General features: G+C 47.6%; 1 protein-coding gene across 3 annotated transcripts in view; it reads left to right on the top strand.

The window, feature by feature from the left end:
- Nucleotides 1-11,224, top strand: part of FAM222B (family with sequence similarity 222 member B) — a 52,805-nt gene extending 41,581 nt beyond the window's left edge. For 2 of the 3 annotated variants that reach the window (XM_004593919.4, XM_004593920.4), the window contains exons 2-3: nucleotides 2,869-2,990; nucleotides 8,957-11,224. In XM_004593919.4, coding sequence (XP_004593976.1) covers nucleotides 2,909-2,990; nucleotides 8,957-10,566 — 1,692 coding nt within the window. In that variant the 5' untranslated portion in view covers nucleotides 2,869-2,908 and the 3' untranslated portion in view covers nucleotides 10,567-11,224. Of the gene's footprint in view, nucleotides 1-2,868; nucleotides 2,991-8,956 lie in introns of those variants that run through there. The other variant, XM_012929461.3, reaches the window with a different exon arrangement.
- The last annotated feature ends 1,473 nt before the right edge of the window (nucleotides 11,225-12,697 follow it).

The raw sequence follows: 12,697 nt of genomic DNA, 5'->3' as shown, positions 1-12,697 counted from the left end.
GGTGGTTTGAATTTTTTTTTTTAAGATTTATTTTATTTTTATTGGAAAGTCAGAGAGGAAGATCTGTCTGATGATTCACTTCTTAAGTGGCCACAATGACTGGAACTACACCAGTCCAAAGGCTAGGAACCTGAAGCTTCCTCCAGGTCTCCCACATGGGTGCAGGAACCCAAGGCTTTGGGGTGTCCTCAACTGCTTTCCCATGCCACAGCTCCAACCGTTGTGTCTGCTTGGATGCTTGGGGAGTAAACCATCAATTTATTTTGTTTTTATTGGAAAGTCAGATCCACAGAGAGGAGAAGAGTCAGATAGGAGGATTTTCTATCCTTCCATCCATTGATTCACTCCCCAAGCAACCGTGATGGCTGGAACTGAGCTAATCTGAAGCCAGGAGCCAGTAACTTCTTCTGGGTCTCGCACATGGGTGCAGGGTCCCAAGGCTTTGGGCCATCCTCTACTGTTTTCCTAGGCCACAAGCAGGCAGCTGGATGGGAAGCAGGGCCACCTGGATTAGAACCGGCGCCCATATGGGATCCCGGGGTGTTCAAGGCGAGAACTTTAGCTGCTAGGCCACCACGCTGGGCCCTAGTAGATAATTTGGTTGTAGTACAAAATTTATAGAGCATACTTGCACAGATCTAAATGGTGTGGCCTATAGCATGCCTGGACTTTACTCATAGTCTACCAACTTGTGTGTGGTGTTCATATACTGAATACTGTAAGGAGTTGTAATGCAGCCGTAAGTATTTATGTATCTAAACATGGAAAAGGTACAATAAAAATGCTAGGAAAAAGGAAATTTTTGAAATGTATTCTTGTGGGACCACTAATGTATATGTAATTCATAGCCAAAAAAAACACCATTGTTGTGGAACGGGACAGTGTTACTTCCCCGCCTTTTCTTGCCATATGCTCTCAGCTGGATGGACTGTAAGGCGGTTACTAAGTAGATGTGAACACTTACAGAAGAAGAGATTATAAGCAGTACCGTAGTCATTTGACTCCAGCTGAAGTCTGCAGCTTGGGTTCCTTCTGTTATTCTACCTATTAGAGACCTAAAAAGACTGAAAATGTGCCAGGACTCTCTTGGTTCCCTGTTCTCCTTGTGGCATTCAATTTTCAGTTCTTTTGGCTATTTCTGCAGATTTTTTTTTTAAGATTTATTTATTTTTATTACAAAGTCAAATACACAGAGGAGGAGAGGCAGAGAGGAAGATCCTCCATCCAATGATTCACTCCCCAAGTGAGCGCAACGGCCAGTGCTGCGCCAGTCCGAAGTCGGGAACCTGGAACCTCCTCCAGGTCTCCCACGCGGATGCAGGGTCCCAAAGCCTTGGGCCGTCCTCAACTGCTTTTCCAGGCCACAAGCAGGGAGCTGGATGGGAAGCGGAGCTGCCGGGATTAGGACTGGCGCCCATATGGGATCCCGGCGTGTTCAAGGCGAGGACCTTAGCCACTAGGCCACCATGCCAGGCCCCTGCAGATGTGGTTTTAAGGAGCTGTTTTTACAAAGTTATCTGTTCAGATACCAGGTCTTGCCGGCTGGACCTCTTTGGTATTCATCCTGACAAGGTAGTTTCACAGACCTGAAAGAGCCCTCTAGGGGAGAAGTAAAGCTTTAATTTTGTGGTCTTCGTTTAACCTTTGAGTTTTTCCCTGGTCTGTTCTTATTGTGATCTGAAGTTGGAATATACCACCTTGTTTTCTGAATTTAGCAGTTCGGAAAAGGAAGTTTTATGTTTTACAAGATTATGCTTGGTTGAGAAAAGCTTGTTCCAGGAACACAAAAAACTTATACTGTTTTGGGAGGGCCTTGCTTTATTGTAGAAGGCCACTTCAATGCGTGCTTCCTTGAGTTGTACGTACCGTGTTAGTAGACAGTATTGATGGTGCATTCCTTCTCACATGTCAGGATTGCTTGTCCAAAGAGGACTGCTGACAGCCCATCCCTTCCTTATTCTGGAAACTTGATGGGGAGTGTGTGTGTGTGTGTGTGTGTGTGTGTGTGTGTGTGTGTGTGTTGGGGGCGGGAGGGAGGCAGTGTCCAGGAAGTCTAATAATGAGATAAGCAAATAGGAAAGGTGAGTTCCTCCAAATTTGCAAATAAAATTTGTTTTAACTATGGTTAATTGTGTCTTGTAGGATTTTGTTCCTTTTGCTTTTAAATGAATTTGAGGATAGGACTTTGACCTGGCAGGTGTCTGTTGGCTGGCCTTCATCCAGGTCAGAGTGTTTTGGGTGGAATCCTGGCTGCATGTCTGACTCTACCTTCCTAGGAGATAGCAGGTGATGGCTCAGTTACTCCTGCCACCACTTACGGAAAATTTGGTTTGAATTCCTAGCTTCTTTCTGTCTTTCCTTCTCTGTAAATCTGACTTTCCAATAAAAATAAATCTAATGCCTATAAAACTGTGTCACATAATGCAATGTAATCAATTAAAAATTTTGAAAAAAAATATAAATCTAAGAAAAAAAAGTGCTGCTCTGACTCTGGAATGTCTGACTGCTCTCTCCATCTAGGCAGGGCAGTAAGTGTACTGAGTTAGCCCCTGGAGAGCCAGTTGTGTTCAGAATAGTGCAAATGTATGGTATACAAATCCTTGCCATTTATTGTGTGAATAGGTATTTTTCCAGTTTTTATTCTCACATGTACACATCTCTGCTAACTGAAATATTACTTAATCATTGTCATAGTTGGGAAAATTATTGCTACAAATAAAGATACATATGTATATATTTGAACCAACATGCTAATTACATTGCATATCTGTCTAAACTTGTGCTTGTAGTGCTCATATTCATTGTCTTGGTATCTTCCTTGAATTAATTGCTTTGTGTTCTATGATCTTGTTTTTTGATTCATTCCAGTGTGAGCCACTGCCCCATGCTGTGTTGATGCTGATCTGCCATGCTAGCCTGTCTACCAGGGCCAGGTGACCTGTCCTTTCAGCTTCTTTCTCACACGCAGATGAACACTGGACTTCAGAAATGTAAGTAAGAGTTATCTGGATATGTGCTGATCCTTTGCTCTGTCCTTACATTTGGGCTATTTTGGAGAAACATCCTGGGGTACACTGACCTTGAATGTTGGTGCTTCCAGAGATGGCATGAAAGTGACTGCAAAGATTGTTCTAGTCAGCAGTGTGAGAGGCCCTCTCCTGATAGAGACCCTGTGCAATGCTACAGTTCCCCATTGCTTTTTTATCTTAATTTTCATTGTTGTTGATAACTTTCTGTAGAGCAACTTTCTGTGAGATGTGAGTAGGTCAGTCTTCAAAAGATGTTTCAGTTTGAACCCACACCAGGGGAACTGAATGAAAGCTTACATAGTCCAGATTAACCATAACTGAAATAAACTGCACAATGGTATTGTTTTGAGCTCTGAGTTCACTGTACCAAAGAAATGCAGTTTCTTTTGGTCCACTTTCTGAGCTGGTATGTCTTCAGTTTGCAGCAGGTGGAGTAGCTTTTGTCCTCAGAAGGGCGAGTAGCTAGCTTTCTCAGGGCGTCTGGGCATTTTCATGCTGATATACCTCCTCACAAATTGAGCCCTTGAAAACTGTCTACTGGATTTCTGTCTTAACTGGCTGGAATTAGGGCACTGTACTTTTTATTATCCCAGATTCCTGCCTTCTATCCCTGCACTACGTGATAGGCAAAGAAAACATTCTATTCCTGGATCATTACCATGGATAGAATCTGCAGGTGTAAAAATAGCCCTCAGTTGGAAATGTGCCTTCCTTTAAGAGCAAAAATGGGAGTCAGGGAGGCAGTTCAGGCCTTAGTTGGAATGGCGCTCCAGTGTCTTGCCTCCAGTCCTTTCTGACAGGTTAGCAGGCTTTTTGGTGAGGACCAGATAGTGCCTATTTTCAGCTTTGTGGACCATATGGTCTCCCAAAGTCTACTCGACTGCCCCAATAGGCCAGAGACAGTCCTTGACAGTATATGAACAAATGTGTGTAGCTGTGTTGCAGTGAAACACACCCTAATACAAAGCAGCTGGATGTGATACACGTCCTAACCCGACTGTTAGGTCCTCACCGGAAGTTAGAAATTTGATTGAGGGAATACAGACTTAGAGCATGGCTAGCTCTTGGCTTTGACAAAAGAATCTGACTTTGTAATGACAAAGCTGAAAGTGGGACTTTTCCTACTGTAGCTTCCTGGCACAGTAGGCAAGCTCCACCCTACCAGTCTTTCTCCCAATGGGTGATGAAAAATGTCTCCTGCCCAGGCAGATCTGACATTGTACCTCCATCTCAGACTCAACTGGCCAGAGAGGGAAGCCTAGAAAGGCTGTACAGTTAGATGACAAGGAGAAACTCGGTTTCTTTGTTATTTTGTCACCACAGTTTGACAGCATCACCAGAGAGAGGTATCAGAGGAAGAGACATTTGGGAGGAAAAGCTGATTGGCAGCTGGATCTCATTGCTAACATTAGGTGTCTTTTATCTTCTCCCCAAAGCACCCCTAAAATAGCCTCTGCCAACTACTGCCCCCAAGTCTGGATTCCAGAATCAGGGTGCTCTGCTGGTTTTAAGTTCACTTTTCCAGGAGTGAGAGTGTCTGTTCCAGCCCCTCCAGCTCTCATTGCTGCCCTGAAATAAACCCAAACATCTACAGAAAAGAGATGTTCATGGGTCTTTTTTCAGCTTTCTAATTTCTTCTCAAAGTGTGCCAGAGAGAAAAAGCCTATCTCGTGACTCATACCTCTTACATGCAACATTGAGAGCTAAGGTGAGATAGAGCCTAAGCTGTAGCCAAGCAGCTGCTCAGACCACAGGCCCACAAGCTATCGAGATCTTGCCTTTTCCTGTGCCCTATCCTCAGATTCAAGTAACCAGAAACATAGGCCTTGGCAACTTGTAGAATGAGATGGAACCCAGGTATTTGTGGCCGGGTACACTTTACACTATTCGTCAGCCCTCTGTAGAGGGATGGGCCAGGGCTCAGGAGATGGGCTGTGTGGTATCTTGGTCCAGCTCTGGCTTTTCTAGCAGTCAGGATTTCTTTTTTCTCCTGTATGTCAGGGAATATGGTGTTTTATATCTTTATAGACTATAAATTGCTCTAAAGCAGGTCAGATTAAAGAATCTTTGAGGACCCAGTGCTGTAGCCTAGTTGGCCAAAGTATTGGCCTTGCATGCGCTGGAATCCCATATGGCCCTGTTCTAATCCCGATGACCCCGCTGCCCATCCAGCTCCCTGCTCGTGGCCTGGAAAAGCAGTAGAGGATGGCCCAAGGCCTTGGGACCCTGCACCCATGTGGGAGACAGAGAGGAGTGTCTGGGCTCCTGGGTTTGGAACAGCTCAGCTCTGGCCATTGCAGCTGCTTGGGGAGTAAATCAGTGGACAGAAGATCTTTCTGTCTTTCCTCCTCTGTATATCTGACTTTGCAATAAAAATGAAATAAATATTAAAAAAAAATAAAAGAATCTTTGAGTGGCTCCTGTACTAGGTAGAGGTGCAGCTGGGCCTTAATGAATTCCCTCTGGAGCTTGTTCAATCCATGACATCACTTCCTTAGAGGGTTCTCAGCCACTTTGTAAATTTTGTTTTTCCTCTGACTTGTGATCTCGCAATGTTCCAGAAGTGTGATTTTGAATTTTTTTTTTCCTTTTCTTAACACGAAGCTGCAAGTTTATTAGTTCCTCAGCTCTGTCAGCTTCAGGTATATTGTAGTGGCCAAGAACTATTTAGTGTGAATGACTGTGATGGTTCAAAGCCCTTGGTCCTTAAACCTTTTTTGACATGACATGTTTAACCTCTTGGGGGGCCTAGGAGAAATGCCAAAGTATCTGTCTTGCCACTGCTCTGTATGCCCATCTGCCCCCTAGTGGAGGGTAGCAGGAAAAGGCGAATTGTCCCAGTGACTGGATGAATTTAAACATGAATGAAAAATCATAGCTGGTGTTGGTTGAGTGACTGTGCTGTGCCAGGCACTGTATTGAATGTTTTTTACATATGTTTTCATTCATCCCTCAGAATGAACAAGGCCTTCCTTTTAAGAATGAGTCATAGAGGGGTGGGGAGAACCCAAGTATCTATGTAACTGTGTCACATAATACAATGTAATTAATGAAGTTAAATAATAAATAATTAAAAAAAAAAAAGAATGAGTCATAAAGGGAGAACTGGTTAGGATGAGAACTCTAACTCTTCAGTTTTGTTTTCTGAATATTATAAAACTTCTGAAATTAAAACATTCAAAAATAGGACCATAGAGGGTTTTTCACATGACTGTTTAATGACTGCCTGTGCCTCTGCACCCACAGCTAGTTCCTGCTGCCTGTGGCCACTTCTGCCTCTGAGCTTCAACACAGAAGGATAAATGGAGGGCTAGGGTAGGGAAGGCAAGGTTCAGGCAGTTTTTCCCCCTCCAGGGTCTGGAGTAGACAGCAGCGTTTTCTGCAACATTCAGTGTCCAGGCTCAGGGCCCTGCTGTTGAGGTTTCCTTAATCAGATTGCTTTGTGCTGTCTATGGACAGAGTTAGCTACACCTGCTGTCCTTGAATTCCTGTTGACAGGCACAGTTTCTGTTTCTTTAACATTCATTCAATCTCTTGAACATAGTCATTGGGTGAAGTAGGGGGACAGTACCAGCCTGTGGATAAGCAAGCAATATCAAGGGCTCAGCCGTGGCCAGATGAGGAGGCCAGTGCCCGAGTCTAAGAGCTGTATCTCTAAACACAGATTACTTCTTCTTTACTCTGCCTCATGTGTCTGCTAGTGACACCGTCAGTACAAGAGACTTAAGTGAGATGTTTGTCATGCTTTGGGGTCTCTGTTGCCTGTGTAGTTACAGAATATGTTGTGGGTGTAAGGGTGTCTGTGTGGGGACTGTGATAACAAGGCTGAAGAGAGAGACTGTGCACATGTATGTGTGCTTGTGTCTGCACTTGCTATACAAAGGGCTGGATTTAAGCCTGGTATGTGAGGGTGCTGCTGCTGTCCCAGACTGTGGCCTGTGTCTTGTTCAGTAGCTGGTCTGCTAAGATCCTTCCTTAGTGCAGATCCTGCACCTGTGTCTCTCCACCCCCATCCTCAGCTCGCTTTAGTTCTGGCTCCTTTATTTGCCTTGTTCATTGCTCAACCAAGAACATTCCCTTAGTGTCTGAGTGTCTGTACTCAGTAAATGAAGCAGGCCCTTACATGTTGGAGTGGCTACTGAGGGCTGCCCCACTGTATGGTACACAGACCTGTGCTTTCTGCATGTGCCCGTTTTGCTCAGGTCAGCCTGAGCATGGGACCAAATCTCTTGGGCTCTCTGGGACCTGAGCTTGCTTTTCTTTTTCCAAGAGCAGCAGTTTCTAAGCAGTTGCTGCCAACTAAGCGGCAGTGTCACCAAACATAGGCAGCTGTGCCCTTTTCCTTTTAACACACTCACTAGCCTGCTACTGTTCCAGCGCTACTCTGGGATGTGACTTTGAATGGGGTCTCCTTTGGGCCAAGGCCAACAAAGGCCACAAGCTGGGTATTCAGTGGGATTTGTCCTTGATCTGTCGGAGCTGCCCTCTGTAAGGGAAGGAAGTAGGGAGGGAGTCAGCTAACAGCCCAGGCTCCCAGCCAAGCCACTGTCTTTCTGCTTTGGGCAGTCTGTGTACTTATTCAGCAAGCATGTATTAGGCGCCTTTTGTGTATACTCATGGGAGACGCTCCCTCAGAGAAAAGGAGAGAGCCAAGCACAGACCCCTTGCAAGAGCCAGACGTCCTTAAAGAGCTGTTGTTCTCAGAACCTTTTCCTTTTTGACTGGAAGCCCAACATCCGCTGGAGCCCCCTGATGGGAGGCAACCGGAGATGGGAACAAAGAGACTGTTGGCATTAATGAGCCACAGAGAGAGGGTATTTCCGCAGCCTCCAGAGGAAGGCAGGTTTTCCTCTTTCTTTTTGGAAAGTGACAGCTGACATGGACCCAAAAGAGACTATTTTTGGCTCTCAGGACTCAAAGATGCTCTGAATCTTTTTTTCTCAATTCCTGCTGCGCTGTCATTATCATCCTCCACCAGCAAATAAATAAAGCCTTTTGATCTTCCCCCAGTCAAGCGTAGAATAAACTGTAAACAAAAATGAACTTGTGACATGGAGACAGGGAGAGGCCTTGGCAGCTAAATCTGCTGCTCCTGAAAAGGAAGCTTCCTGTCCACTGTGCCCACCCAGTGGCCTGGCACAGGGGAAAGCTGATGCCTCATTAGCCTGTGCAGCTGAGAAGTCGCTCTGGGTGCCCTTGTTATTAGAACCCCTCATGGAGGAACCAGAGTGCCTACCAAGGGCCCTTAGAAGCAGCTCTATTTAGGACAAGGTTAGGAGACCTTTTTTGCCAAGGCACATTTGAATATTTAAAACATAATCTATGGGCCATGCAAAATTATCAGCTTAAAAATCAGCCTGCTATAGATTTATGGGATTTTGAGTCCCACCTGAGGTTAGCTTGGCAGGACTAGACCAAATGATTTCACTGGCTTTATATGGACCATGGGCCAAATGTTCCCCATCCCGGACTTCATTTTAAGTTCAGATCCCAGACCAGCATGGGCAGGTAGGAACTTGGAGTTCCTGCCCCTACATTACTCTGTAGTGGAAGAACTCTTGGCTACTGCTGTGAGAATTGACCATGTTCTGGCTGTTAAGACAAAGAATTTTAGAAGTTGTTTTGCTATTCCGATTTTTACTTTGTCATAAAATGGGAATCATGATCGTATCTGCCTGCTGAAGCGGTAGTGAGGATTCATTAAGGTAGCTTCTCACTCACTTGACATAGGCCTGGCCCACTCTCCCTCAGCTTTAGCAGTGCTTGTGGTGACTGAGCCTGCATCTCGAGTGAAAGTCACCAGTGACAACCTAGCTCTTCCGACACCCTGCCACAGGCCCTCAGCAGGGAATCTGGGCGGGCTGGTTGGCTTGGCACTGATGAGCTCCCTCTCCCTCTCTGCTCTCCTTCCCCTTCTCTCTCTCTAGGGGACACTACACAGAAAATGAGAACTGCTCACTATCCTACCCCAGCCGAATTGGACGCGTATGCTAAGAAGGTCGCAAACAACCCACTGACTATAAAAATCTTCCCCAACAGTGTGAAGGTTCCCCAGCGGAAACACGTTCGTCGTACTGTGAACGGCCTCGACACATCAGCCCAGCGCTACAGCCCCTACCCGACTCAGGCTGCCACCAAGGCAGGCCTGCTTGCCATTGTCAAAGTGCCAGCCAAAAGCATACTCAAGGACTTTGACGGCACCCGAGCCCGGTTGCTCCCTGAGGCCATCATGAACCCCCCAGTGGCGCCCTATGCTACTGTGGCACCCAGCACTTTAGCTCATCCACAGGCCCAGGCTCTGGCCCGCCAGCAGGCCCTACAGCATGCACAGACCCTGGCTCATGCCCCTCCCCAGACGCTGCAGCACCCTCAGGGTATCCCGCCACCCCAGGCACTGTCCCACCCTCAGAGCCTCCAACAGCCTCAGGGTCTGGGCCACCCTCAACCCCTGGCTCAAACCCAGGGCTTGGTCCACCCTCAGGCCCTGGCTCATCAGGGTCTCCAGCATCCCCCCAATCCGTTGCTGCAAGGAGGCCGGAAGATGCCAGACTCAGATGCTCCCCCAAATGTGACTGTGTCTACCTCAACTATTCCCCTTTCGATGGCGGCTACCCTGCAGCACAGCCAGCCCCCGGACCTGAGCAGCATCGTGCACCAGATCAACCAGTTTTGCCAGACGAGGGCAGGCATCAGCACTACCTCAGTGTGTGAGGGCCAGATCGCCAACCCCAGCCCCATTAGTCGCAGTCTGCTCATCAATGCAAGCACTCGGGTGTCGACCCACAGCGTCCCTGCACCAATGCCTTCCTGTGTGGTTAATTCCATGGAGCACACACATGCGGCTGCAGCCGCACTACCCTCTACAGTCCCTGTCAACCTGCCCACAGGCATCTCTCGAGCCCCCACTGGCTACACTAACGACCTCAAGCCAGTTGCCTGGAACCAGCACCAGCTGGCCCACCTACAACAGATGTGCAGTGAGGCTGGTGGGACGCCAGCCCCTGGCCTGACAGGCAAGCATGCAGCAGGACGCGAGTTAGCAGGGCCTGGCTTTGTGGGCAAGACCCCTGCCTACCCGCAGGAACTCTGCCTGGCACAGTCCTTCCATCTGAAGCCACCCCTGGAGAAACCAACCCCATCCCCACCAGTCAACGGCCTGGCAGCCCCATTGGCCTACCCTAATGGGCACTACTTCCAGCCCCTGTGGAACAACATTCTGCCCACTCCCAATAGCGACAGCTCAGGGTCTCAGGACCTCGCCATGCCATTCCACGGTGGGCAGCCCACGGGTGCACCCCTCGACTGTGCGGCAGCAGCTCCTGGGGCTCACTACCGAGCAGGGACCGGAGGTGGTCCAGTGGCAAGCCAGAACAGCTTGATGCAAACGGTGGATTACCTAAGCGGGGATTTCCAACAGGCCTGCTTCCGAGAACAGAGCCTGGCCATGCTGAGCAAGGCCCACCGCGCCCCTGGCAGCCGAGCCCCCGATCCCACAGATAGTCGAAGTCTTCATATTCAGCACCCGGGGTATAGATAGGTAGCCCTGGTGCCCTCCACAAGCAACACATCATACTTCACCCTCCTAGGTTTAGTCTTACTTTTAAATAACTGGATAGTTTCAAAGTTTCACTGCTCCAATGTGATCACTCCTAGATGTCTCAAGGAGAATTTGGTGGGATATCATTGAGGACAGGAGTCCTCTCATTCTCTGCTCAAGGAGGCAGCTTTTTATGTTAGAACCTAACCACAGCTCTGTCCCTTTACCTTGACCATTTTGACCAACCTCCTCCCATCTTCCTGAACCTCTGCTTGTCTTCTTTAGGACTGAAGTGTGAGCTAAGGGAAAGGCCCCGCACGACATGGCTGCAAGTGCCCAGGCCTCGAGCTAGGCCTTTCCCTGTCTCTGCCTTTGGGACAGAGAGGCCAGACTTCCCAAGTGCTCTGGAAGCTAATTCTTTAGTCACCCAAAGATCTCAAAATCGACTCCCAAGTTCATTCTCCAGCCCCCTGCCTCTTTCCTTCCTCAAGGCTGTGTTTTATATTTGTGTTAATCCTGGAGCCATGCTGGACCACAGGGGCATCCTGTGAGTTTTGGGGGCATAACCTTGAGACACACGGGAGAAGAAAAGCCTGTCTTTGTACTGGCACCTTGGTCCCTGACGCCATTTTTCAGGTGTGGAAAGGACGTGCATGCCCAAGATTGCCTCTCTCATATACCTGCTGCCTTCAACCCCTTACCCTCCTTCCTTTCTCCTTCGAAAACAAAACAAAAACCTTCACAACTACAACTGAGATATTAGGTAGGTAAAGGATGATCACATTGGAGTTTGAAATTGAAAACACCAAAAAAAAAAAAAGTTAAAATACATTTGGTTCTCTCTACACTGGCTAAGAATATTGCTCTACACTGTAAGTTTTAAATGTCATGTTTCTGTATGAATGTAGTGTGGGTTTGAGTAGCATTGTGTATGAGTGGCCCCACAGGTACATGCACTCCCTAGTCACCTCTCCCTGTAGCCCCTCAGTTTAATGGAGAAAGGAAAAAAAAAAAAAAAAACACAAAGCCTTAAGCTCTTTGAATTCTTCCTTTACCAAATGAGCATGGTTCTAACAGCTGGAGGCGGGCCTCTCTCAGACACAGCCCCTCCCACCCCCTGCCCATTCTTAGAGCATCTTCCCATCCACTCCAGGCTCAACATGTCTCATTCCCAAGTGGCAATTAGTTGACTAGAAATTGAATGCTTTTCTGTAACTTTGTTTTGTAGTAAATTTTTGCACCCATCTCTGTTACAGATGCACTGTTGGGCTCTTTCCCTCCCCCGCCCTGCCCCAGACTAAATAGGCCCCTGTCGCTCCTCTTGTCCCTGGGGAACGTGAGCCATGTTCTTATTTAAGATTCTGGGTTGTGTTTACTATCAACTGTTCTCTAGCCAGAAAGTCTAGTATAATCTGAAGCAGTGTGACTGAAGACCAGTTTTTAAGTTTATATGTTGGCAAGTTGCCTTATATTTAAAAAGAAAAAAAAAAGGGAAAAAATGCCTGATTGTGTTATGCCAAATGATAGCAACATGAAGTCATAATTTATTGTTCCTGATTGTTTTCCTGCGTCTGTGAACACTGGTACCCCTCCCTGAGCCCCAGAGGCACCTGCAGCCTCTAGCTGCCCTCTCACCCAGGGCCCCCTGCCCAGTCCCACTTCCTTGAGTCAAGGAGCACCACTGTCTTCCCTAAACCCTTGCTTGATCCCCAAACCAGATATTCTTGCTATGTTTCCCCTTCTCTCCCCACACTTCACCACGCACCCCCAGCCCAGCCCAGCACCTCTCCCCAAAAGGTGAGCTGCCACTTTAGGAAATTGGACCAGACATCAGCTTGGGGCTTTCATTCAAACAACCTCAAACCCATCTCTTCCTGTGTAGGGGTGCAAGTCTCGGAAGCTCTCACTCCCACCCCTAGTCTGCATGGAAAAATGTACTGTGATTTCCTTGCCCCCAACTGCCCTCACCTTTGGTGTGAGGTTTTCCTAGTTCAACTTGAGTCCCTCTGTCCCTCTGCCAAGCAACCCCCAACCAGCAATAAGGGTCCATGCCAGGGCCTCCTAGCCACACTCCCTGCCTCCACCCCACACTGCCCCTCGGGAATACCTGGGACTCCCCACTCGATCCACA

This window comes from Ochotona princeps, chromosome 17, assembly GCF_030435755.1.
Source record: "Ochotona princeps isolate mOchPri1 chromosome 17, mOchPri1.hap1, whole genome shotgun sequence".
In the NCBI taxonomy this organism is placed as follows: domain Eukaryota; kingdom Metazoa; phylum Chordata; class Mammalia; order Lagomorpha; family Ochotonidae; genus Ochotona; species Ochotona princeps.
This window is presented reverse-complemented; position numbering and strand designations above follow the sequence as displayed.